Source organism: Delphinapterus leucas, chromosome 15 (genome assembly GCF_059928025.1).
Source record: "Delphinapterus leucas isolate spDelLeu-1000000601 "Yukka" chromosome 15, BTC_Dleu_Yukka2, whole genome shotgun sequence".
Lineage (NCBI taxonomy): Eukaryota > Metazoa > Chordata > Mammalia > Artiodactyla > Monodontidae > Delphinapterus > Delphinapterus leucas.
This window is the reverse complement of record NC_143143.1, coordinates 36,730,903-36,754,356: the sequence shown is the minus strand read 5'-3', so window position 1 is coordinate 36,754,356 and position 23,454 is coordinate 36,730,903. Positions and strand designations below refer to the sequence as shown.

At 54.4% G+C, this 23,454-nt stretch overlaps 2 protein-coding genes and 1 long non-coding RNA gene across 3 annotated transcripts in view; 1 reads left to right on the top strand and 2 right to left on the bottom strand.

Annotated features, from left to right (window-relative positions):
* HS3ST6 (heparan sulfate-glucosamine 3-sulfotransferase 6) overlaps positions 1 to 6,729 on the bottom strand; it is an 11,496-nt gene extending 4,767 nt beyond the window's left edge. Inside the window, exon 1 of the mRNA XM_022594487.3 lies at positions 1,109 to 6,729. Within this exon, the coding sequence (XP_022450195.1) occupies positions 1,109 to 1,521 (413 nt within the window). The 5' untranslated portion in view covers positions 1,522 to 6,729. The remainder of the gene's footprint in view (positions 1 to 1,108) is intronic.
* Positions 1,734 to 19,204, top strand: LOC149747434 (uncharacterized). Its single transcript, XR_016387852.1, has 2 exons — positions 1,734 to 1,935; positions 12,068 to 19,204. It is a non-coding gene; the product is annotated as an uncharacterized LOC149747434 (long non-coding RNA).
* Positions 18,910 to 23,454, bottom strand: MSRB1 (methionine sulfoxide reductase B1). The gene is made up of 4 exons (XM_022594485.2): positions 23,326 to 23,454; positions 21,397 to 21,545; positions 20,937 to 21,051; positions 18,910 to 20,003 (listed from the first exon to the last, which is right to left on the bottom strand). The coding sequence occupies exons 1-4, from the start codon at positions 23,378 to 23,380 to the stop codon at positions 19,972 to 19,974; spliced, it is 351 nt and encodes a 116-aa protein (XP_022450193.1). The 5' UTR covers positions 23,381 to 23,454; the 3' UTR covers positions 18,910 to 19,971.

Sequence of the window (23,454 nt, the reverse complement as noted above, 5' to 3'; positions counted from 1 at the left end):
GAGCCAGAACCCCCTGTTCTCATTGGGAACCCTCCAAGCCCATAAGTAATTCTGATGCAAAAAAGCAAAGATAACAAGGGTGGGGGCAGGGTGGAATCTGGGTACAGAAAAACTGGTAAACCTGTAGGTAAAAAGTCTCAGTCCTGCCACACCCCACTCACCACTAATTTACCAGGTGACCTTAGGCAGGGTCTTCTCTGGCCCTTAGGGGCTTGGCCCAAGCTTGGGGATGAGGCTGGTGCTGTGGGGAGTGGGGTGACTCACCCTCCATCTGTAAGCCCTCATTTCCCCGAAGGAAGGGATAGAGCGCTGAGGCAGGCTTGTGCCCAACTGACAGAGGCAGAGGGCTGGGCCTCACACTCAACCTTCGGTGCTAACCTCGGCAGGGAGGGGCTGGTGTTTGATCAGCCACCAGGACAGGTTACTTCAGCTGCGGCTGGGTGCTCCCCCACATTCCACCACACCCCCCAAGGCCATACTGGGTGAGAGTCAGGGCAGCTACAGAGCCTCATGACATGAGGCTGGGATCCCAATTCCCATCCCTGGGCATTGACTCAAAGGCACCCTCCTCCTTTCTAAAGACCAGACTTTCTCCAGACACCCAGGACTATGGAGAAGGATTCCTCTCTCCAGGATCAGGGGTCTTAGGGGTGGGGAATGGGTTGACAGATACTTTCTAGGAGGCTGCAGGGAACCCGGAGACCCTTTCTTAAGGTAACTGACCAGAGTTCAGACATGTTCCCCTCAGTGATGCAGGGGAGAGGGCCAACTGAGTATGAAGCATTTCTAAAGCACCTCAAACCCCACAGGCTCCAAACTACTTCTCGCTGGAATCGCACTCTAGCCCCGAACCAGGGCTTTCCCTGGAGTTTTCAAAGTTTCTGGGAGTCCATGGCCAGTGACCGACCCTCTTTTCCATAAAACCTGCTGCAGGAGGGCCGCGTCCTCCCCGTCAAGCCTCAGCCCCCACGCAGGCTGGTCTCAGCCCCTGAAGACGCCTGGAGTCCTCGCCCCGCGGGGTCCCCAGTGAGACCCCTGGGGCACACCACGCGGTTTCCCGGAAGGCACCCGCCAGGAAGCCGATGGGGCGGACGGGATGAGCGCTCACCGGTACCAGGCGAGGCCGCGCTCGTAGCACCTGTCGAAGAAGTGGGGCTCCGAGCCGAGCGCGCGGACGTCGGGGTGCAGCCGCAGAAACTCCAGCAGGGCGCGCGTGCCGCCCTTCTTCACGCCCACGATAAGCGCCTGCGGAAAGCGCCGGCGGCCCGAGCCACTGGCCACCGGCAGGCCGGACGTTCCGGGGCTGCGGGCTGCGCGGGGCGGCTCGGCGGGCGCGGGGGCTGGCGCGGGGATGCGGCCGGCCGGCGGGCAGCGTCCGGGGAGGGCGCAAAGGCAGTAGGCTCCGAGCACCAGAGCGGCGAACAGCAGAGGCGCACGGGGCGCCCGAAGCGTGGCCCCAGGCCCGCCCCCGGCTCCCTGGCTGCCTCCTGCCCCGCCGCCCAGGCCGCCGCTACCTGCCATGGGGCCACACCGCTCCCAGGCCTGGGAGCGGGGGCTGCAGGAGGGCGCACATCCCCGCCCGCGCCGCGCTCAGTCCGCTTGCGCCCGGCTTCTGCTCTGCGCCCCACTGCCCAGTCTTCTGGGAGCCGGGAGGGACCAGTGCTAGGGCGGGATGCCCCGCCCAGCCCAGAGGCCCCGCCCCGCTTGAACCACTGCTCCACCCGGGACTCGCCGGCACCTACGGGCGCCGCGGCGCGACTCCGAGCCTCAGTGACTAGCCGGACGCGCCCGCTCGGAGACCCCAGGCCCCAGCCCGCTCGGGATGCGGCGGCGGCAGATTGGGACGCAGGACGGTGACAGGGCTGAGCTGCTGGCCAAAGGACCCGCTCTTAGAGGGCCGATCGCTGCCCCTCCCGGACGAGGGCAACGCGGCAGGTGCGCGGGAGGAACAAGCGGGCCAAGAAGTCGCGTGCACCTGGCCCTAGTGAGCAGAGGGGTTCCGGGAAGGTGGAGGAAAGTCTGCGGCGGGAATGGGGCGCATCTTGCTGATCGTTGGCTTGCCATTGCCATGCGTCAGGGTCACGGGCAGGGCGGTTGGAGAGGACTAGCCAAGTTGATTACCATTTTAAAGTCTGGGAGACAGGCTCAGGGAGGACAGGCGTCTTTCCCAAGGGCCCAGTGAAATTCAGACCTCAGTCTTCTGACCCTTTTTACCATGTCACACGGTCTGTCTGTGCAGCCTAGTCCACCTGGTGTTGTCCTGGGATGTCAGTGACCCATCTCTGGCACTGGCAAAGCGGCTCCTATTGGAGATGTGAAGGATTCGGGAGACCTGTGCTGGGGAAACTAGAAGGAGGAGCCGGGGTCCTGTCCTAGGAGCTTCCTCTGAGGGGCAGGGAGACTCAGGGGCCACTCCCAGTAATGAGACCTGCTGGGCGCTGGACACTCTGCGGGAGTTTTACGCACCCCCAGGCTCACTGAACCCCCAGCCCAGCACAAAGAAGGCAGAGGAGAGCTGGCTGGGAGAAGGTGAGCACAGCCCCAGGTAGAGACAGAATGGAACCCATGTCCTGCCTTTGCCTCTACCCCAGACTTCCTGGCCTCAGGGTTGGTGCAGGTGGGCATGGGCTCCCCGAAGAGGCCAGCCTTCCTCCAGCCAATGCCCAGAGACTACTGCCCTGGCTTCTGCTGGTTAATGGGCTGTTCCTGAGCCTAATGGTATCTGGATCTAAGGGCAACCTGGAGCACTTCCCCAGGGCAGGGGCCTCCATGACCCACCCAGAGGTAGCCTTGGCCAGAAGAGGGCTCTGCAGAGCCAGTGGGGTGAAGACCACTGACCAGGCCCTCAGCCCAGTTCCCAGATGCCATGCCTGCATCTGCTTGTCAGGGCATGACTCAGCCAGGAGCCCTGTCTGTGGGGTGTTGGCACAGCGCTGTCTGGGGTACATGCCGGCACATGCAAGGTCACAGGAAGTTCTTCTTCTGGTCTAGCTTAAAACGGGATTTGTTCCAGACAGTCTGGTTCTCCTTAGAGCCACCCACTCCACCTGCAGCACCCACCCAGAGCCTCAGCAGCCACCACTCAGGGCTCCAAATTCCAGCTTTAAAACCTGATGGCCCCTCTATCTCCCTGCCCAGCACAGGCACAGGCTAGGCACCCCCTAGCCTTTGCTCATGCTGTTCTCCCTGCTGGGAATGCCTTTTCCTTAGTCCCGCCCCCTACCACACACACACACACACACACACACACACACACTCACACACACACATACACCTTGAGGACTTTCCAGGAAGAACTTACCAAGAACAGCAGGACACCAAACATGCTGGGGGTGGGGGGGTGAGGTCCAGGGACAAGCGTCAGCTTGGTGTTTGGCATCTGATCCCCTCTCTCCACCCACCATCTGGTTCTCAGGTGAGGGGTGGGTGCAAATCTGAGGACATCCAGGATGGCAGCCTTGGGAAGTTTGTTCACCAGTGTACCTCACAGAGCCTGGTACCTGATAGGCACTGAATAGAGACGAGCCAGTGGAAGGATGGGAGTGGAGAGAGGCTGAAGAAGGCTTTCTAGAGTAGGTGATTGTCAGGCAAGGAGCAGGACAGCATCCCAGTCGGCTGGGGAAAGGCCCAGCAGCAGAGAGCATAGTGATGGGATGGGGGTGGCGAGGAGGAGGAATGGGGTAGAGCCAAGGCTCATCCCTGGGGAGTGGGTCCCAGCCTCATCTTTCTCTAGCACATAGCCTCAGGCTCCTACCAGCCTAAACCTCTGGTCCCTAAAATAGAAACCTGACTCTGAAGGAAGAGCGTCATTGAAATGCAATTCCCATAACATGCAATTCGGCCATTTCGTTTCTCAAATTCAATGGTTTTCAGTATATCCACAGTGTTGTACAACCATCACAATAAATTTCAGAACATATTCATCACCCCAAAGAGAAATCCCATACCCGTTAGAAGTCACTCCCTGTTCTTCCCCACCCAGCCCCTGGCAACCACTAATCTACTTTCTGTCTCTGTGAATTTGTCTCTTCTCCACATTTCATATAAGTGGAATCATACATTATGTGGCCTTTAGCAACTGGCTTCTTTCACTCAGCGTAGTGTATTCAAGGATCATTTATGTTGTAGTGTGTGTGTGTCAATGCTTCGTTCCTTTTTAGGGCTGAATAGTATTCCACTGTATGGATGGATCACATTCTGTTTATCTATTCATCAGTCAGTGGACACTTCAGTTTTATCCACCTTTTGGTTATTGAGAATCATGCTGCTGTGAATGTTGATTTACAAGTTCTTTTGTGGACATATGTTTCATTTCCCTTGGGTATATACCTAGGAGTGGAATTGCTGGGTAGACAGTAACTACATTTAGCCTTTTATGAAGAGTCCTTTTGAAGGTTAAATCTGGGAATTTCACAGTCTACATCTCCATGCTCCTCACCCCCAGAGCTGCTGCCTTCCCTCCTCCCCAGGATGTCTGAGTGGCTCCTCCACTCTGCCTCTGCCCTGCTTTGCCATCAGAGTCCAGCCCGAGCTCCCCGCTGTGTGATCTAGGGACAGTGAATCCCCCTCTCTGAGCCACAAGGTGAAAAGTCACTTTGGGGCCCCAAAAGAGACCAGGCCATGGGGGCACAGGGTGGGTGGCTGTCCCTGTGCCCTGAGAGGGTGGCTCAACTCCTGCCCTGTCTGGTCGCGCCTCCTGTCAAGAGAAAACAGGTGGCAGCCAGGCGCTTCTGCCCAGCCTGATCTCCCCTGGGGCCCCTCGGCTTTGAGGGCTCCACATGGCCCAATTTCAATTCCCCTTTCACCTTGTCTGGACCCCCAGGCAGGATGGCCAGGCAGAGGTCCCTCCTTAGGCCAGCCATCAGACGAGCAAATAAGTCGGGTTTGATGTGGCAGCCAGGCAGGAACAGGGAGAATGTGGGAGAGGAGATGGGCTGAGCTGCACAGGCTGCTGGTTCACATACACATCATCCCTGGGGGAGATGACAAGGGGGGCCAGAGCAGAGGGGATCAGAAAAGGCAGGTCTAGGAAGGGAGTCCTGAGGAGCAGGGTCATGGTGGGAGGAAGGCCCAGCCTGGCCTCACAAATCCATGACCCAGCTACCCAGCTATGTTTGTGTCTCCTTCACAGACTCTAATTATTTCCCTGTGGGTGATTTTGATCCCCGTCTATCTCCTCCACCTACCCATGAGCTCTGCAAGGGCAGGGATGGGGTCAGTCTTGAGCCCTGCTGTGGCTCCATGCCTAAGCATGGTGAGTGCTTATGAATGTTTGTTGAGTGACCGAGTAACTGACTCTGTGTGTATGTCTGAGAGAGTCTAGGTGTGGACCCCTCTCCCACGCCCCTCTCCGCCTCCTTCCTAGCCTGTCCCCTCCGCAGAGTGGGCACCCCCAGCCTAGGCCCCCACAGCATCGCAGGGTGTGCAAGCAGCTGCCCCACTCTGGAAAATGATTAATAACACCGTGCAGTCCCTCCCTCTGTGGGGGACAGCTGGGGGAGATTTCACACATTCGGGCCTTCCAGAAACTTCCTCCCCTAGAACCACACCCTTACCCCCCAGACCCACCCCCACAGCCTGCTGGGATTCCTCAGCCTGCAAGGGGAGCCGAGGGGAGGGGGCTGCGACCGAGGGCGGGCCCAGCTGTCCTTGATTTGTGTGGGATTTATCCACTTGAGATGCCAGATTTGCCCGAGCACATTGAGGATGCAATTTCCTCCTGGGGAGGGACCCCTAAGAGACGTCTACCCACCTACCCCCGGAGCCCAGTTCAGCCTGGTAGGGAACAAGGGGGCCAGGAGGCCATGGGGAGTGGGGTGGGGGCGGGGGTCGTGCAGCACAGTACAGAGCTGACAGCAAGAACTTTTTAGGCGATGAAGGCTGATTCAATCCCAGCTCTACCCCTCCTAGCAGGTGACCTCGGCAGGTATCCAGCCTCTCTGAGCTTCATTTTCCTACTTTATAAAACAAAGATGACACCAGCCCCCACCTCTTTGGGTGCCTGGCTTCTAAGCTCTTTATGATTAGGAGGTAGTGGACATGTGACAGTGACCCTGGCACAAGAAGGGGTGCCCTGAAGCTGCTCCCACCCTGAAAGACCTAAGTACTTCATAATTCATCCTCCTGGGGGTCCAGGCTGGAGAGGAAAGGCCTCCCTAGTCTCAAGGTGTCCAGCCAGCCTGGCTTGCTGGAACCCAGGGTCTTGTTCCTGGTGACCAGCTAGATGTGGGGACACCATGGGACACAAGGGTTTGCCAGGGCAGACAATATTTCCAGCATCAGGAAGGACATATGAAGGGCCCCTTGGCAAGGAGTGGGGAGGAGCGAGGGCTTCCCCAGCCATCCTGAGTGGTCACACACATGCATGGAGCCTGCCTAGGGCTCCAGGGTTTGCCAGAAGGAGCCAGACCCCTCTCCTGCACAGGGATGGCCCCCAGCTTGCTTCCAGCCACCCTCACTCCTTTCCCTTGGGTCTTCCTGGAGGGCTCAGCACAGACAGAGGGCCGTTTGCCACAGGCCCCTGCTTCTCCAGGAGAGGGCAGGGCTCCGGGTTCTCAGGATGCATAACTGGGCCTGCAAATTGCTTCCCACCCACCAGCCTGGCCCAGCTCAATTTACAACAATCCTTCTTGGCTGGCAGTCCCAGCCCTGCAAAGAGGAGGGCTGGTAACAGCCTTTATACCCAAGGTGAGTCTAAAGGGGGAAGAAAGGAGGGTCAGACAGAAACAGGACTCCCTCTGTCCCCACCCCATCCCCACCTCCTCCAGCTTCACAGCCCCACGCCAGGCCTCTGGGCGTGTGAGCCTCTTGGCATCATGGGGAAGGCTGGGAATAATCTAAGAGGCCCCACATTAAGACACTGGGGCTCTGTGGCCAGGTCTGTCCGCCTGTGCCCTGGTGAGGGTCCCCATGGACTGGAAGCTGACTGTGAGCACATTCTGTCAGAAGCAAGGGACCCGGCGCAGGCTCAAGAACCCCACGCTCTGCAGAGGGCACACGACCATAGGCGTATACACACACACACACACACACACACAGGCAGGAGTGGGGTTCAGAGACCTGCTGCCTGGCCCCAGCCACTGTCCCCCACCCAGTGTGGAGAGCCCCAAATTTGAACCTCCCTGACACAAGTGACCTACTCACAGGTGCACAGCCAGCACAGCCAGTGAACAGTAACCCCACGGAGGGCCACACTCCATCCCCCCGCAATTCCAGGAGAAACACCCCATGCCCACAGTTGGCAAGACAGACATACAGACAGGTATGCAGCCAGTCTTGTTCAGCTGGGGCTCAGGAAGACCCAGAACCCAGAGCCCAGGGCCGAGCATCTTGGGGCAGGTGCCTGGCACTCTGCCCTGCTCCCCGCCAGACCCCTCCCTAAGCGGCAGGCTTCCTGCTCTGACAACAGGACCTTCAAAATTGACTCCCACCCCCTTCTCAGAGAACAATGACTCCATCCTTGTCCCCTATACCGGTCAGCGCTGTCCTTCCTCTGACTCTAGCTTCCCTGTCCTCCCCCAACTTCCAGACACACCCCAGGGGCTCCGGTCTCAGAGATGGGGTACAAAAAACCTCACACTCTTGAGACTACGGGACCAAAAAGCCACTGCAGTCGGAGATGGGAGGGGAGCCCAGGGCCACAGGCAGACTGCATCTCGGGGTGAGGTGGGGCAGAGCCCACAGGGCCCGCCTCGTCTCTGCTCCAGCCTCCGGCAGTGCAGCCACCAAGCCCTCTGCAGCCAAGAGGAGCTTGTAAACGTCCTAGTTGGAGATGAAACATGATAAGACATGAAACCAGGGGCTGAACCATGGATAATCTCCACGGTTTTACAAGGAACAAATCACGCCTAGAGACAGGTGCAGGGGGTGCTGAGGGCCTGGGGTGGAAGGAGCTTATAGACAGGTAACCCTCAGTCCCCTCCCCAGCAGCCTCCCCTCCTGTCTGCTTGGGAGGCCCACCAACTGTCTTCCCTGGGCTTCTTGCCCCTAAGCTCCTTAAGCAGAGCCCTAGTGCCCAGGGCCAGGGGAGAGTGACAGGTGGTCCTGGGGTTCCTGCATCCACCAGGGCACAGATTCACTCATGCAGATGTGTGGTTTGCTCATCCTGAGACTGTGCAGCCCCTGCAGAGGGAGCCAGCAGAAGGCAGTGCAGTTTGATTCACATTCACCTGATTCTACCTCGGGCAGCACCCCTTCAGGGCTTCGTGTTTGGGGTAGGGAACAAGATTACCCCATTCTAGAATGGACTCTGGCTGGCCTAGAGGCCCAGGTGCAGGGGTTTGGGTGCGGGGGCTGTGGGTAATAAAAACAACACAGTTATGATTAAAACAAAACAAAACACTGCTATCATTTGTGGAGTGGGAAATCAAGACAGTGGGGGGGGGGTTCTGTGGAGCCTCAGCAAGCAGAGCCAGGGGGAACCCCTGAGGGAAGTTACCTGGTCTGATGATTATTTTGCAAAGACCACACCGGTTGGGACAGCTGAGAGCTGTCACTATTGTGGGGGAGAGAAATGGGCAAAGATGCATGGGAAGTGGAACTCCAGGACGTGCTGCCCCCGGGGTAGGCCAGGGTGGCAGCAGGTACAATGAAGGCGTGGAAGGGCCACAGCCAGAGGAGGTTGGGGGCATCAGAGCAGGCGGGTCCCACCCAGCTGCCCTGGAGAAGGGGCTGAGGCTTGGCTGGGGCTGGGAGCGTCCTGTCTCCACCTTCCCCCAGCCCCCAGCTCTGTCCCGCTCCTGCTGACTCCGGAGGGGGCACCCTGGGCCTCGACTGCTCGCCCCGCACTAGTCACCGTCTTGAAGCCCACCAGATGCGGCCCCACCATCACCGGCCGCCGCACCCTCGTACGCCAAGAGGCCTCGGCCTGTGTGCCGGGCACTGGCATGTTGGGCGGGCGCGACCTGGGGGGCCAGGTGATGCCAGCGCCGACCACTGGGTGCCGCGGGGAAGCGCTGCCGGGGCGCGGGGCTGGGCTGGGACAGTGCGGGTCGCGGGCGTCGCGAGGGGCACCGGGTCGGGCTGGGGCCAGGGCGCAGGACGGCGGAGTAGGGGACGCGGAGCCGGGCTGGGGTGCGAGGCCACTGGGGCGCGAGGTGCGGTTAGGGCGCGAGGACCCGGCCCGAGTGGGGGTCACAGGAAGGGGCGCGGCGTGGAGGGAGCTGGGCGCAGGAACCCGCCCAGACCGTCAGAGCTGTCGCCGCAGCGCCCCCGGCGGCACCACGGGGAACTGCAGCACCGCTCAGGCCCCAGCGCTCCTGGGGCCTGAGCGGCCCCTGCTGGTCCGTCCTGCACACGGTCCCTAGGCCCACTCCCAGAGGAGGGGGCCTTGAGGACCGGTTGACTCAGAAGGGGGTCACAGCGCTAGGCCCCCTACCAGGGCCTTGTACGGGGGTGGGGGCACGGTGGATGACTTGGCGGTGACCGCTGACTTCTCCGGGCTGCCACTTCCACTTGCCGGCCCTGCCCACGTGCCCGCATGAGGTTAGGGGGTCCTGGGACCTACCCACAGGACCTGCCCTGAGCAGCACTCCCCCAGGGTCACGGCTTTCCCTGGCAATTGTCACTCAGAAGAAAGGAAAGCCTTGGATGAGCGAAAGTCCCAGTCATTGTCAATTCACTTGTCTGTCCCACGTTTATTGAGCTCCCCTCTGAGCCGGTCCCTGCCTCCAGGCTGGGGATCAGCAGAGTCCCAGACAGATTTCTTCTTTCTCCCACTGGTCCGCTGCCCAAGGTGCCCTGCCCTGCCGTGCTGTGCCTGGGCCTGCTGGCTGCTGTTGGCTGGTGTCGGCAGAGCACTAGGAGCTGTCTGCTCCCAAATGCAACACTTGGCTCCAAAGGTCGTGTCCTAGGGGCTCCACCTGGCAAGGAAGGGGGCACGGGTAGGGAGCAGAGGGGGATGGGCTCTCAAAGAGCCTTTTGTTTCTCAAGAAGCAACTGGGGCTGCAAGCCAGAGGTTATGATGTAACCCAGCAGTGGGGGGAGGGGTGGGTGACATGATTCCACCCAGCCCTTGGCAGACACTGCCCGGGGCCATCCATTTCCAGGCTCACGATGTGAGGGGGCCTCGGGGTCCTGGGGCTCACCCTCCTCACTCCCCTTCTCCAAGGACACTGGTGGCCAGCTCCCACCCCCCCAGTTAACCACCATGTACAAACGAGCGTGGGGCCCCTGGGGTGCAGGCAGCCAGGCACTGCTGCTCACAGCTCCCCTACCAGTCTCACCAGCCCCTGCCGCAGCCCACCTGGGCACCAGCAGATCTTCCATACAACCCTGCTACAGGTCTGAGCCCAGAGAGGCACCCCCAGGGGCATGGCCTGGACACATTGGCCCAGTTTGCAGGAGGAGGCCAGCCTGCTCTTGGGCCGAGTTCACGCTCAGGGAGCCCCCTGGGCCAGTAATGCAGAGCCAGGAGTGCTGGGAGAGGTGAGCAAAGTCCAAGGTCCATCCTGGCCCTGGGGCCCAGAGATTCCTGCTGACCATTCAGCTGGCTTCCTCCCCACCCCTAGCCACCTTCAACATGCTTGCTGACATCAGACTACAGTCAACAGGTGGTCGCGACGTTCCCAGAGCCACCGTTTGTCATTGGGGGTGAAGAAGAGAGGAAACGGACAGGTGTGGACAGAGAGGACCTGAGGCTGAGTGGTCTCAGGCAAGTCCCGCCCCCTCTCTGAGCCTCCTGTTCCTCCCCTGGAGAATGAGTACCTGCCCCACCAGGGTTAGGGTAGAGCTTCAGCACGGTGATGCCCATGAAGACACACTAAGCACTCAATAACTGCTCACCTACAGTGGGCTTGCCCTGGGCCAAAGCTGGCTGCTAGACTTGGCGTGAGCAGGCCACAGGCTGGGCTGGGACAGTGCCCCAGGGCCGGTAATGACCCCAAGTGACTAGGCTCCACTTCATCCGGTGACCAGTTTGGGACACAGAGGGGAGTTTGGTCAGAGATACGAGCTGGAAACACAGGGTTCTGTGCAACCCCAGCTGGATTTTCTGGCAGCTGCAATCAGTGCTGGCCCCCAGCAGGGCAGAGATGGAGAGGCTTTCTAGACAAGGAGGCTGCCGCACTGTGGGGAGGGGATGAGCTGCAGGAAGCCCCTCCTGAATGGGGGTCCTCCACATTGGCCTCCTTGGTGCTTTGTCAGTGCTGACCCCTCCCACCCGCCACATACCTTCCCCTGCTCAGCGGCTCAGGTCTAACTCACAGAGCAACATGCACTCAGAATCCATGCATCAACGCCACCTTCCTGCCCCACCCCCCATGGCTTTCCCGTGCCCTCACCCAACAGGGAGACAGGCTGGGTTCCCCAGACAGGGGAAGGTTATGTGCACCGCCCAAGGTCGAGAAGTAAGCCGGAGGCCCACCAAGGCCCAGCAGGTGAGCCAGCAGCCCCTGCACAGTGACCCTGTGCCAGAGCAGAGACCCCTGACCTGTGGCTGGGGGTCAGGGAAAGGGCAGCACTGGCCTCTCCCTCCTCCCTCCCCAGCCACACCAACCTCATCTGACCACCTCTGCCTTCACACCTGCAGGCTCCACTCTGCCCCATGTGGGATGCTCCCAGCTGCTGAGTAGGTCTGTTCCAATCATGCACTCAGAACTGGAGGAATAACCGCAAAATGGGTTTGGAGACCCACTAGACCCACTGTGAGATGGACCTGAGCTAAAACTCCATTCACCGCCGGGCCTCCATAAGCCCCTACTTGACACAGTTTGTGTGTCCTGGAATTGCTATCAGTCCAGAGCCAGTGTCCAGCAGTCCCCAAAATGTCTGATTACTTCCGTTTCCCCAATGCACAGTGACCCTGGTATAGGTCACTTTGGAGAAGGCTGGGAGAAAGATTAACAATCTAAATTTTTGGTGATATAGCAGGGTCCTTCCTCGAGGGGTCCCACCTCTGGTTCATTCAAGGTGTTCTGGGCATGTAAACTGGCTCAAGCCTGGGAATTGAATGAGGGGTCATGACTGTCTTTATGACTCAAGTTAGACTCTTGCTCACTTGACCTAGAACTCTTCTGCTCATTAAGATCAAGTGAGAATTCAGCAGGCTTCCGATCTATTTCACTTCCAGGAGCACCCCGTCCCACTGGCCGACGCTGTAATTCTGTGGGAATCAGACTATTCTGACGGCCGCTTTGCCTCTGCTGGCCATCACAGTGAGCACCGCTCCCTTGCCTTTCGTCACTGAGCGCCACCACGTGGTCCTGTCACCCCGGGATCCAGTGACCCCCGTGAATTTCAGTCTTCTGATTCAGTGGCAGCAGGTCTTCTGTAATTCCTGGCCTACAGAGAAGAGTGATCACAGAGCGCTTCTACGATGCTGGAGCTCCGCGCACAAACTTTCCTCACAATTGTGGTGAGAGGTGTGCTGTCTGTATCCTCCAAGGTGGGAGAGCAGGTCCTAAATGACAGACCCACTCTAACTTTCCTGTCTCCCTAAGCCTTTGGATCCCTCCCTCCATTGAACCAAGGCAGGTCTGGCATTACAGCTCATTCAGTGTTGGCCACTTTTTAGTCCATGTTTCAGCCAACCAACCAACCAAACCGTTAGAGCCCTTTCTGATCCCACAAGCTATATCATTAAACCCAGAATCTCTGCTTAGTGAGCCCCTATCAATAAATTTGACCTGACCCAACGTTATGTTCCTTCCAACCTTATCCCACCCTTAGTATCCATTCCAACACGTTCCCTGGATTTCTGTCAAGATAAATTGGGGGGAAGCCACCACAATGAGAAGCCTGCACACCGCAACGAAGAGTAGCTCCCTCTCGCCACAACTAGAGAAAGCCCACACGCAGCAATGAAGACTCAATGCAGCCAAAAATAAATTAATTAAATAATTTTTTCAAAAAAGATAAATTGGGAAAATAGTGTAGTTCTCTTGGAGTACACCACACCTCCTCACGGGGCCCATTGTGCACATCCTCCTGCAGGGCCTGGGGCAGGCCAAGTCCGTGGCCTTCTCAGGGCCTCTGCATATACTGTGGGAAGCTCTTCTCCTTGCTTCTGTCACCTTCGCTGCTGACCTGGCATGACCCCTCCTTGGCATACCCCTCCCTGACCACTGGGCCCAAAGCACCAGCCCCCTAATTGCTCCCCCGCCCCCATATTCTAGCGTCTCTCTCTGCTGTAATTATACACAGCCCTTCTCTTCATCTGGCGTGAACTTACTGTCTCAACTATGCCTTAAGACCTTGAGGGCAGGCCCTGAACCAAGATGGCGGAGTAGAAGGACGTGCTCTCACTCCCTCTTGTGAGAACCCCAGAATCACAACTAGCTGCTGGACAATCATCGACAGGAAGACACTGGCACTCACCAGTAAAGACACCCCACATCCAAAGACCAAGGAGAAGCCACAGCGAGACGGCAGGAGGGGCGCAATCACAGTAAAATCAAATCCCATAACTGCTGGGTGGGCGACTCACAGACTGGAGAACACTTATACCACAGAAGTCCACCCACTGGAGTGAAGGTCCTGAGCCCCACATCAGGCTTCCCAACCTGGGGGTCTGGCAACGGGAGGAGGAATGCCTAGAGAATCAGACTTTGAAGGCAAGCGAGATTTCATTGCAGGACTTCGACAGGACTGGGGGAAACAGAGACTCCACTCTTGGAGGGCACACACAAAGTAGTTTGTGCATCGAGACCCAGTGGAAGGAGCAGTGACCCCAGGGGAGACTGAACCAGACCTACCTGCTAGTGTTGGCAGGTCTCCTGCAGAGGCGGGGGTGGCTGTGGCTCACTGTAGGGACAAGGACACTGGGAGCAGAAGTTCTGGGAAGTACTCCTTGGCGTGAGCCCTCCCAGAGTCTGCCATTAGCCCCACCAAAGAGCCCAGGTAGTCTCCAGTGTTGGGTTGCCTCAGGCCAAACAACCAACAGGGAGGGAACCTAGCCCCACCCATCAACAGTCAAGCGGATTAAAGTTTTACTAAGCTCTGCCCACCAGAGCAACAGTCAGCTCTACCCACCACCAGTCCCTCCCATCAGGAAACTTGCACAAGACTCTTAGATAGCCTCATCCACCAGAGGGCAGACAGCAGAAGCAAGAACTACAACCCTGCAGCCTGTGGAACAAAAACCACATTCACAGAAAGACAGACAAGATGAAAAGGCAGAGGGCTATGTACCAGATGAAGGAACAAGATAAAACCCCAGAACAACAACTAAATGAAGTGGAGATAGGCAACCTTCCAGAAAAAGAATTCAGAATAATGATAGTGAAGATGATCCAGGACCTCGGAAAAAGAATGGAGGCAGGGGCTTCCCTGGTGGCGCAGTGGTTGAGAGTCCGCCTGCCGATGCAGGGGACACAGGTTTGTGCCCCGGTCTGGGAAGATCCCACATGCCGCGGAGCGGCTGGACCCGTGAGCCATGGCCGCTGAGCCTGCGCGTCTGGAGCCTGTGCTCCACAACGGGAGAGGCCACAACAGTAAGAGGCCCGCGTACCGCAAAAAAAAAAAACAAACCCAAAACAATTAAGAAAGTGGTCATAGGAACATACATATCGATAATTACCTTAAACATGAATGGATTAAATGCTCCAACCACAAGACACAGGCTTGCTGAATGAATACAAAAACAAGACCCAGGGCTTCCCTGGTGGTGCAGTGGTTGAGAGTCCGCCTGCCAATGCAGGGGACATGGGTTCGTGACCCGGTCTGGGAAGATCCCACATGCCGCGGAGCGGCTGGGCCCATGAGCCATGGCCGCTGAGCCTGCGCATCCGGAGCCTGTACTCCACAATGGGAGAGGCCACAACAGTGAGAGGCCCACATACCGCAAAAAAAAAAAACAAAAAACAAGACCCATCTACATGCTGTCTACAAGAGATCCACTTCAGACCTAGGGACACATACAGACTGAAAGTGAGGGGATGGAAAAAGATATTCCATGCAAATGGAAATCAAAAGAAAGCTGGAGTAGCAATACTCATACCAGATAAAATAGACTTTAAAATAAAGAATGTTACAAGAGACAAGGAAGGACACTACATAATGATCAAGGGATCAATCCAATAAGAAGATATAACAATTATAAATATATATGCACCCAACACAGGAGCACCTCAATACATAAGGCAACTGCTAACCGCTATAAAAGAGGAAATCGACAGTAACACAATAATAGTGGGGGACTTTAACACCTCACTTACACCAATGGACAGATCATCCAAAATGAAAATAAATAAGGAAACAGAAGCTTTAAATGACACAACAGACCAGATAGATTTAATTGATATTTATAGGACATTCCATCCAAAAACAGCAGATTACACTTTCTTCTCAAGTGCGTATGGAACATTCTCCAGGATAGATCACATCTTGGGTCACAAATCAAGCCTCAGTAAATTTAAGAAAATTGAAATCATATCAAGCATCTTTTCTGACCACAACACTATGAGATTAGAAATGAATTACAGGGAAAAAAACATAAAAAACACAAACACATGGAGGCTAAACAATACATTACTAAATAACCAAGAGATCACTGAAGAAATCAAAGAGGAAATCAGAAAATACCTAGAGACAAATGACAATGAAAACACGATGATCCAAAACCTATGGGCTGCAGCAAAAGCAGTTCTAAGACGGAAGTTTATAGCTATACAAGCCTACCTCAAGAAACAAGAAAAATCTCTAATAAACAATCTAACCTTACTCCTAAAGGAACTAGAGAAAGAAGAACAAACAAAACCGAAAGTTAGCAGAAGGAAAGAAATCATAAAGATCAGAGCAGAAATAAATGAAATAGAAACAAAGAAAATAATAGCAAAGATCAATAAAACTAAAAGCTGGTTCTTTGAGAAGATAAACAAAATTGATAAACCATTAGCCAGACTCATCAAGAAAAAGAGGGAGAGGACTCAAATCAATAAAATTAGAAATGAAAAAGGAGAAGTTACAACAGACACCGCAGAAATACAAAGCATCCTAAGAGACTACTACAAGCAGCTCTATGCCAAAAAAACGGACAACCTGGAAGAAATGGACAAATTCTTAGAAAAGTATAACCTTCCAAGACTGAACCAGGAAGAAATAGAAAATATGAACAGACCAATCACAAGTAATGAAATTGAAACTGTGATTAAAAATCTTCCAACAAACAAAAGTCCAGGACCAGATGGCTTCACAGGTGAATTCTATCAAACATTTAGAGAAGAGCTAACACCCATCCTTCTCAAACTCTTCCAAAAAATTGCAGAGTAAGGAACACTCCCAAACGCATTCTATGAGGCCACCATCACCCTGATACTAAAACCAGACAAAGATAGTACAAAAAAAGAAAATTACAGACCAATATCATTGATGAATATAGATGCAAAAATCCTCAACAGGGGCTTCCCTGGTGGCGCAGTGGTTGAGAGTCCACCTGCCGATGCAGGGGACACGGGTTCGTGCCCCGGTCCGGGAAGATCCCACATGCCGCGGAGCGGCTGGGCCCGTGAGCCATGGCCGCTGAGCCTGCGCGTCCGGAGCCTGTGCTCCACAACAGGAGAGGCCACAACAGTGAGAGGCCTGCGTACCGGAAAAAAAAAAAAAAATCCTCAACAAAATACTAGCAAACAGAATCCAACAACACATTAAAAGGATCATACACCATGATCGAGTGGGATTTATCCCAGGGATGCAAGGATTCTACAATATACGCAAATCAATCAATGTGATACACCACATTAACAAATTGAAGAATAAAAACCATATGATCATCTCAATAGATGCAAAAAAAGCTTTTGGCAAAATTCAACACCCATTTATGATAAAAACTCTCCAGAAAGTGGGCATAGAGGGAACCTACCTCAACAAAATAAAGGCCATATACGACAAACCCACAGCAAACATCATTCTCAATGGTGAAAAACTGAAAGCATTTCCTCTAAGATCAGGAACAAGACAAGGATGTCCACTCTCACCACTATTATTCAACACAGTTTTGGAAGTCCTAGCCACGGCAATCAGAGAAGAAAAAGAAATAAAAGGAATACAAATTGGAAAAGAAAAAGTAAAACTGTCATTGTTTGCAGATGACATGATACTATACATAGAGAATCCTAAAGATGCCACCAGAAAACTACTAGAGCTAATCAATGAAGTTAGTAAAGTTGCAGGATACAAAATTAATGCACAGAAATCTCTTGCATTCCTATACACTAATGATGAAAAATCTGAAAGAGAAATTAAGGAAACACTCCCATTTACCAATGCAACAAAAAGAATAAAATACCTGGGAATAAACCTACCTAGGGGAGACAAAAGATCTGTATGCAGAAAACTATAAGACACTGATGAAAGAAATTAAAGATGATACAAACAGATGGAGAGATATACCATGTTCTTGGATTGGAAGAATCAATATTGTTAAAATGACTATACTACCCAAAGCAATCTACAGATTCAATGCAATCCCTATCAAATTACCAATGGCATTTTTTACAGAACTAGAACAAAAAATCTTAAAATTTGTATGGAGACACAAAAGACCCCGAATAGCCAAAGCAGTCTTGAGGGAAAAAAACAGACCTGGAGGAATCAGACTCCCTGACTTCAGACTATACTACAAAGGCTACAGTAATCAAGACAATATGCTACTGGCACAAAAACAGAAATATAGATCAATGGAACAGGATAGAAAGCCCAGAGATAAACCCACGTACCTATGGCCAACTAATCTATGACAAAGGAGGCAAAGATATACAATGGAGAAAAGACAGTCTCTTCAGTAAGTGGTGCTGGGAAAACCGGACAGCTACATGTAAAAGAATGAAATTAGAACACTCCCTAACACCATACATAAAAATAAATTCAAAATGGATTCGAGACCTAAATGTAAGACCGGACACTATAAAACTCTTAGAGGAAAACATAGGAAGGACACTCTTTGACATAAATCACACTTTTGATCCACCTCCTAGAGTAATGGAAATAAAAACAAAAATAAACAAATGGGACCTAATGAACCGTCAAAGCTTTTGCACAGCAAAGGAAACCATAAAGAAGACGAAAAGACAACCCTCAGAATTGCAGAAAATATTTGCAAATGAATCAACGGACAAAGGATTAATCTCCAAAATATATAAACAGCTCATGAAGCTCAATATTAAAAAAACAAACAACCCAATCCAAAAATGGGCAGAAGACCTAAATAGACATTTCTCCAAAGAAGACATACAGATGGCCAAGAAGCACATGAAAAGCTGCTCAACATCACTAATTATCAGAGAAATACAAATCAAAACTACAATGAGGTATCACCTCACACCAGTTAGAATGGGCATCATCAGAAAATCTACAAACAACAAATGCTGGTGAGGGTGTGGAGAAAAGGGAACCCTCTTGCACTGTTGGTGGGAATGTAAATTGATACAGCCACTATGGAGAACAGTACAGAGGTTCCTTAAAAAACTAAAAATAGAATTACCATATCATCCAGCAATCCCACTATTGGGCATATACCCAGAGAAAACCGTAATTCAAAAAGACACATGCACCCCAATGTTCATTGTAGCACTATTTACAATAGCCAGGTCATGGAAGCAACCTAAATGCCCATCGACAGATGAATGGATAAAGAAGATGTGGTACATATATACAATGGAATATTACTCAGCCATAAAAAGGAACGAAATTGGGTCATTTGTTGAGACGTAGATGGATCTAGAGACTGTCATACAGAGTGAAGTAAGTCAGAAAGAGAAAAACAAATATCGTATATTAACGCATATATGTGGAACCTAGAAAAATGGTACAGATGAACCAGTTTGCAGAACAGAAACAGAGACACAGGTACAGGGAACAAACGTATGGACACCAAGGGAGGAAAGCGGCAGGGGGTGGTGGTGGTGGCGTGATGAATTGGGTGATTGGGATTGACATGTATACACTGATGTGTATAAAATTGATGACTAATAAGAACCTGCTGTATAAAAAAAAAATTTAATTTAATTTAAAAATTAAAAAAAAAAAAAAAGACCTTAAGGGCATGGCTGCATCCCCAGCACTGAAGCTAGAGCCTGACACTGAGCTCAATAACTATTTGCGGAACAAGTGAAACAGCTGTGCAAAGCCTGACCCTGGGTCCTGGAGTCCCTGATGTTGTTAATAAAGACAGCAAGCCTGGGTTCTGTTTGTTTATTGATCTCTTCCTGATTACTCCAAAGAGGATTCAAGATGGAAGGGGCTTCGCCCACCCTCCCTGATGGCAGGACCCTCAGAGCATGTGCAGTGAGGCACAGTCACTGTGTCCCCGGAAGCGGTGAACTGTAGGCTGTGAGCTCCGGTGTCCCCAGCCTTGCACAGTCAAGGTGATGGAGCAATAGCTGCTTTCCTAAGCCTGAGTGGGGCAAGCAGCATCCACACAGATGGTGCAACAGGGTTCGGGATTTCTCCTTTCATAACCAAGAGGCCAGAGATCTGTCCCCTCAGCCTGCTCCCCCAGCAGGTCACAGATCATCACCACTCTGGCTGCCTGGAAGGGTTTAGTCAGAGAGAATCATAGAGTGACCAGGGCTGGAGAAGCCAACTGGAGCCGCCCCTGTTTGCGTTCTCTCTCCTAGCACAGCCTGCTGGAGACAGGCAAGAGCTTCGGCAAGGGCCAGAGCCCATCTCAGAACTGGGTCTCACCGGGGTGAGTCCAAACAGGCAGGGAGGGGGCAGCGGGCTGAGGAGAGAAGGTAGAGGCTGCACCATCACTCTAAGACGAGCCAGGCCTAGAGCCCCCTCCCTGAGACTCCTGTGAGAGCCGACAGTGGGGCCTCCAGGCACCCCCTGGCAGCCTAGTGTAGCCTTCTCCTTTTCCCAGCCTCTTCCCTTCTCCTAGCCTGTTCGGAGGCAAGGCCTCGGGAACCTTCCTGATGTTTCAGCTACCCCTCTCCCCCCGCTCCCCTGTCCAAATGTCTGAGGTTCCACTTCTAACGTGGGATGTCCAGAGTGTGGCCACAAAGCAGTGTCCATCTGGGTTGGGTGTGGGCTGCCCACCTACTGTCCCTGGGAGGCAGAAGTTTCTTTGCCTGGAAGAAATGAGGGAGGGGAGAGAAAAACAAGTCGCTGCTAACTTAGGTTTCAGACACCGTTCCCTGGCCCAGCCCACTCCCACTGCAGCCTGCAGACCAAGAGAGCTGGGAGGACCCAGACCCGCAGCCTGGGGGTGTCTCTGTGCCCAGTTCTTTCCCTGAGATCTGCAGGAGAACCCAGAGTCTGTCTTTCCTCCACACGTACCGGAGGACAAATAGCTACAAAAGGACAAAAGTATTATCAAACCTTTATCACGCACCGGCCCTCACAGACAGCCTCACTTAACCCCACAGTGAGGGCAGCGAGCAGGTGCTATTAGCAACCCCATTTTACAGAGGATAAAACTGAGACTAGGGACTGGCCGCAGTCTTGCGGGCAGCAAATGAGGAGAGGGATTTGAGCTACAAAGAGTGCGAAGGAGTCCAGAGGGCGGCTGGGGATGCAGACAGAGAGCAATGGGTCAGAGAGGAGGCTGAGCTCAGATAAAACACACACAAATGAAAAACGGCTCCCAAACAGTCTACCAGTGATAAGAATATTGCCAACAGGAGCACATATTTACTGAGCCCGTACTACATTCCAGACCCCAGTGCACTTTCATGCAGCCAGTCTTAACGGGCCTGTAAAGGAGGCTCTGCCATCACGCCCACTACACAGAAGATGAGGAGGCTCAGAGAGGTTGACGAGCAAGCCTGCAGCTGCACAGCCCCAGAACTCAACCTCCGCACCGCCCTGCACACAATCAACCAGATGCAGGAGGCAGGACATCTGCCCTTTGTCCCTGTCCCGCAGCCACCTTCCAGTGGCCCTGGGCAGCGCGCTTTGGTGCCCCCATGCTTTGTCACTGTAAGTGCATGAGAACAGTGTGCCCCTGGGCCTCTAAAGGCCTGTACATAGGTCTGTGCCCAGCTGCCGACAGGCAAGCTCACCTTTAGGGATGAACTTCAGTGAGCTGCTGAATATTCAGAAGCGGGACTGTCCACGCTTGGGGCCATCGTTCAGGAACTCATGGCCCAGCCCATTGCCACACCTGCCACAGGACACCTGGGAAGACCACAAAACAGCCATGAAAACAGCTGCAGCCATGGCCCCTGCTGCCACCAGCACATGGGGTCCTCCCCATGCCTATTTCCCAAGGTAACTGCTGGCATGAGAGTTTGGCCTTGGCCCAGAACCTGCCCCAGAAAACCATCTTGTTTCCTGTTCCCACCAGGACCCCAGGCTCTCCCAATAGTTTGGGGTGTCAGCTCCCCTGGCTGAAGCCAGAGGCCTGTAATAGACAGACCCTAGGCCCCTACAGCTGTAGGGGGAACAGCAGGAAGGGGTGGGGGGCTCTCAGGACCCCCCTGGCTGACACCTCCTCACCACCCCCCAGTTGCTACCACCCACCTTTAAGGCTCCAGGCTGATTGTGCTCTGGATGCTTGGCCACACTGTCAGCATGGATGGTCTCGGTGAAGGCCGGCCATGGGGATGAGTGTGCGTACTTTGAGCGGCTGGAAAACAGCTCATAGCCACATTGGGCACACACGTAGATGCCTGGGGCGGAAGGGGAGGTAAGAGCAGAGATGCTGGCTCCAGCGCCTCGGGGGTGAGCACCTAAATCCTTGAACCCAGGAGAGGACAGCAGCACTCCGGTTACAGGGTGGGCTGCACACTCTCCCCACTCACCCACCCACCACCCATAAGCCTGGCTCTGTGGGGGAGACACAGCATGGAGCTCACATTTAGCAGTTCTGAGCCTGTGCCAGAGGCCAGGAGAGCCACTTTTCACAATTATTTCTTTCACTCTTCTTAACAGCCCTGTAATGCAGATGTTCCCATTTTACAGATGAGGAAGCTGAGGCTCAGGGATGCAAAATGCTCAGCTACAGGGTGTGCAGCCAGGAAGGAACCCAGGCAGTCTGATGAAGACACAGCTCTGCCCCTCACACACAAGCAGGCCCCACACAGTGGGGGCTGTGGCATGGCCAGCACCACCACTAGCCCCCGGCCCTTCCCACATGGACCTCCCTCTGCCCAAAGAAGCCGTAAGGTGGATGCCCAGACACCAGCCTGCTCTCCAAGCAGGAAAAGACTGATCCCAGCAAAAGACCTCCAGTCAGACAGAGGGCCAGGAAGACAGAGCACCAGGGAGAAGGATGAGTTTTAACCTACCTCCAAAAGATCACCCTGAGGGGGGAAAAGAAAGGTTGCAAAACTGACTCACAGAACAGGAAACTGCTTGGGGGTCACTCGAGGGGTACTGAGTCACCCTTCGCTCCCTGCATGGCCTGGAGACAGCCTGCCCTGGAGTCTGTGACCTACTCAGCCTTTACCAGTAACTTGAGAAAGAAAAGAGGAAACAGGAGTTGCTGTGGGAGTGGAGTTTCCAGCTTGGCAGAGTAGCCTGAGGACAACCCAGAGTCCCACAGCCAGAGAGTCTGAAAGGAGGACTTTGCCCAGAGGGTCCTATGTCACAGCTGGCTCACAGAGACCAGGGTGTCACATCCCAGCTCCCTCGAGGGCTGACACCCAACAAATCCCACCCAGGGGTAGGTCACTGCCCTAGTCTTGCCTGTGGACATATTTTTACCAAATTAGTCCATGACCAGGCAGCACAGCCCAGAAGGGGATTCATCTGGGCCTCTCAAAGCCTGGGCCCAGGGCTGACTGCCGGCCATGCCCCCAAACCAACCACTCACCCCCTACCTTCTACCCCTCCTACCTGACCCAGGCTGTCCAGTCAAGCTTCACTGGCCATTGGCAGCCTGGCAACACTCCTGGTTACCCAAACCTGGGGCCCTGGGCAGGTGGGGTAGGCACCCAGGCAGTCACATTTGGATCCCAACAAGACGTGCTTTCCAGCTTACCCCGCAGGTCTGGGGCACCGGGGAGAAGAAAGGGCTGTAGTAATATCAGGAGGATGCCCCAAGGAGAGGCAGGCCAGTCACAGGAGCTGCCCCTGGACAAGACCTTCCACCGCCTCCCCCTAAAGTTCTGATCCTGACCCGGATACCCGCAACGGCGTCACCACCCCCATACCTTGACCCCGCAGATTTCCTCGGAAAAGGCCACGCTCACACTCAAGTTCTGTCCTCCTCGAGGACAGCGACACCCTCTCTCCAATGTCCCTCTCCCCTCAAGTACCCCTACTCTCCGGAACCCCCAACTCCTCCCTCCTCTGTATCCCCTTTACCCACATGCGTTCCTCCCCGCGCGGTCACACTCGGCCCCCGTTCCCGGGACTCCGGGGCTCCATCGCCACCCGGAGGGCTGCGACGCCCCCTCTAATACGCGTCCCCGCCCCCGCTGTCCTCCAGGAGGTCACAGGTCGTACCCGGCTCAAAGTGGTTCTGGAAAACCTCGCCCCCGAAGAAGCTGCAGAACGACATGGCGCCGGCGGGACCGCTGCACGATCGCCGCCTCCAACAGACCCGAGGCCACAGACCTATGACCTGGTGCTTGT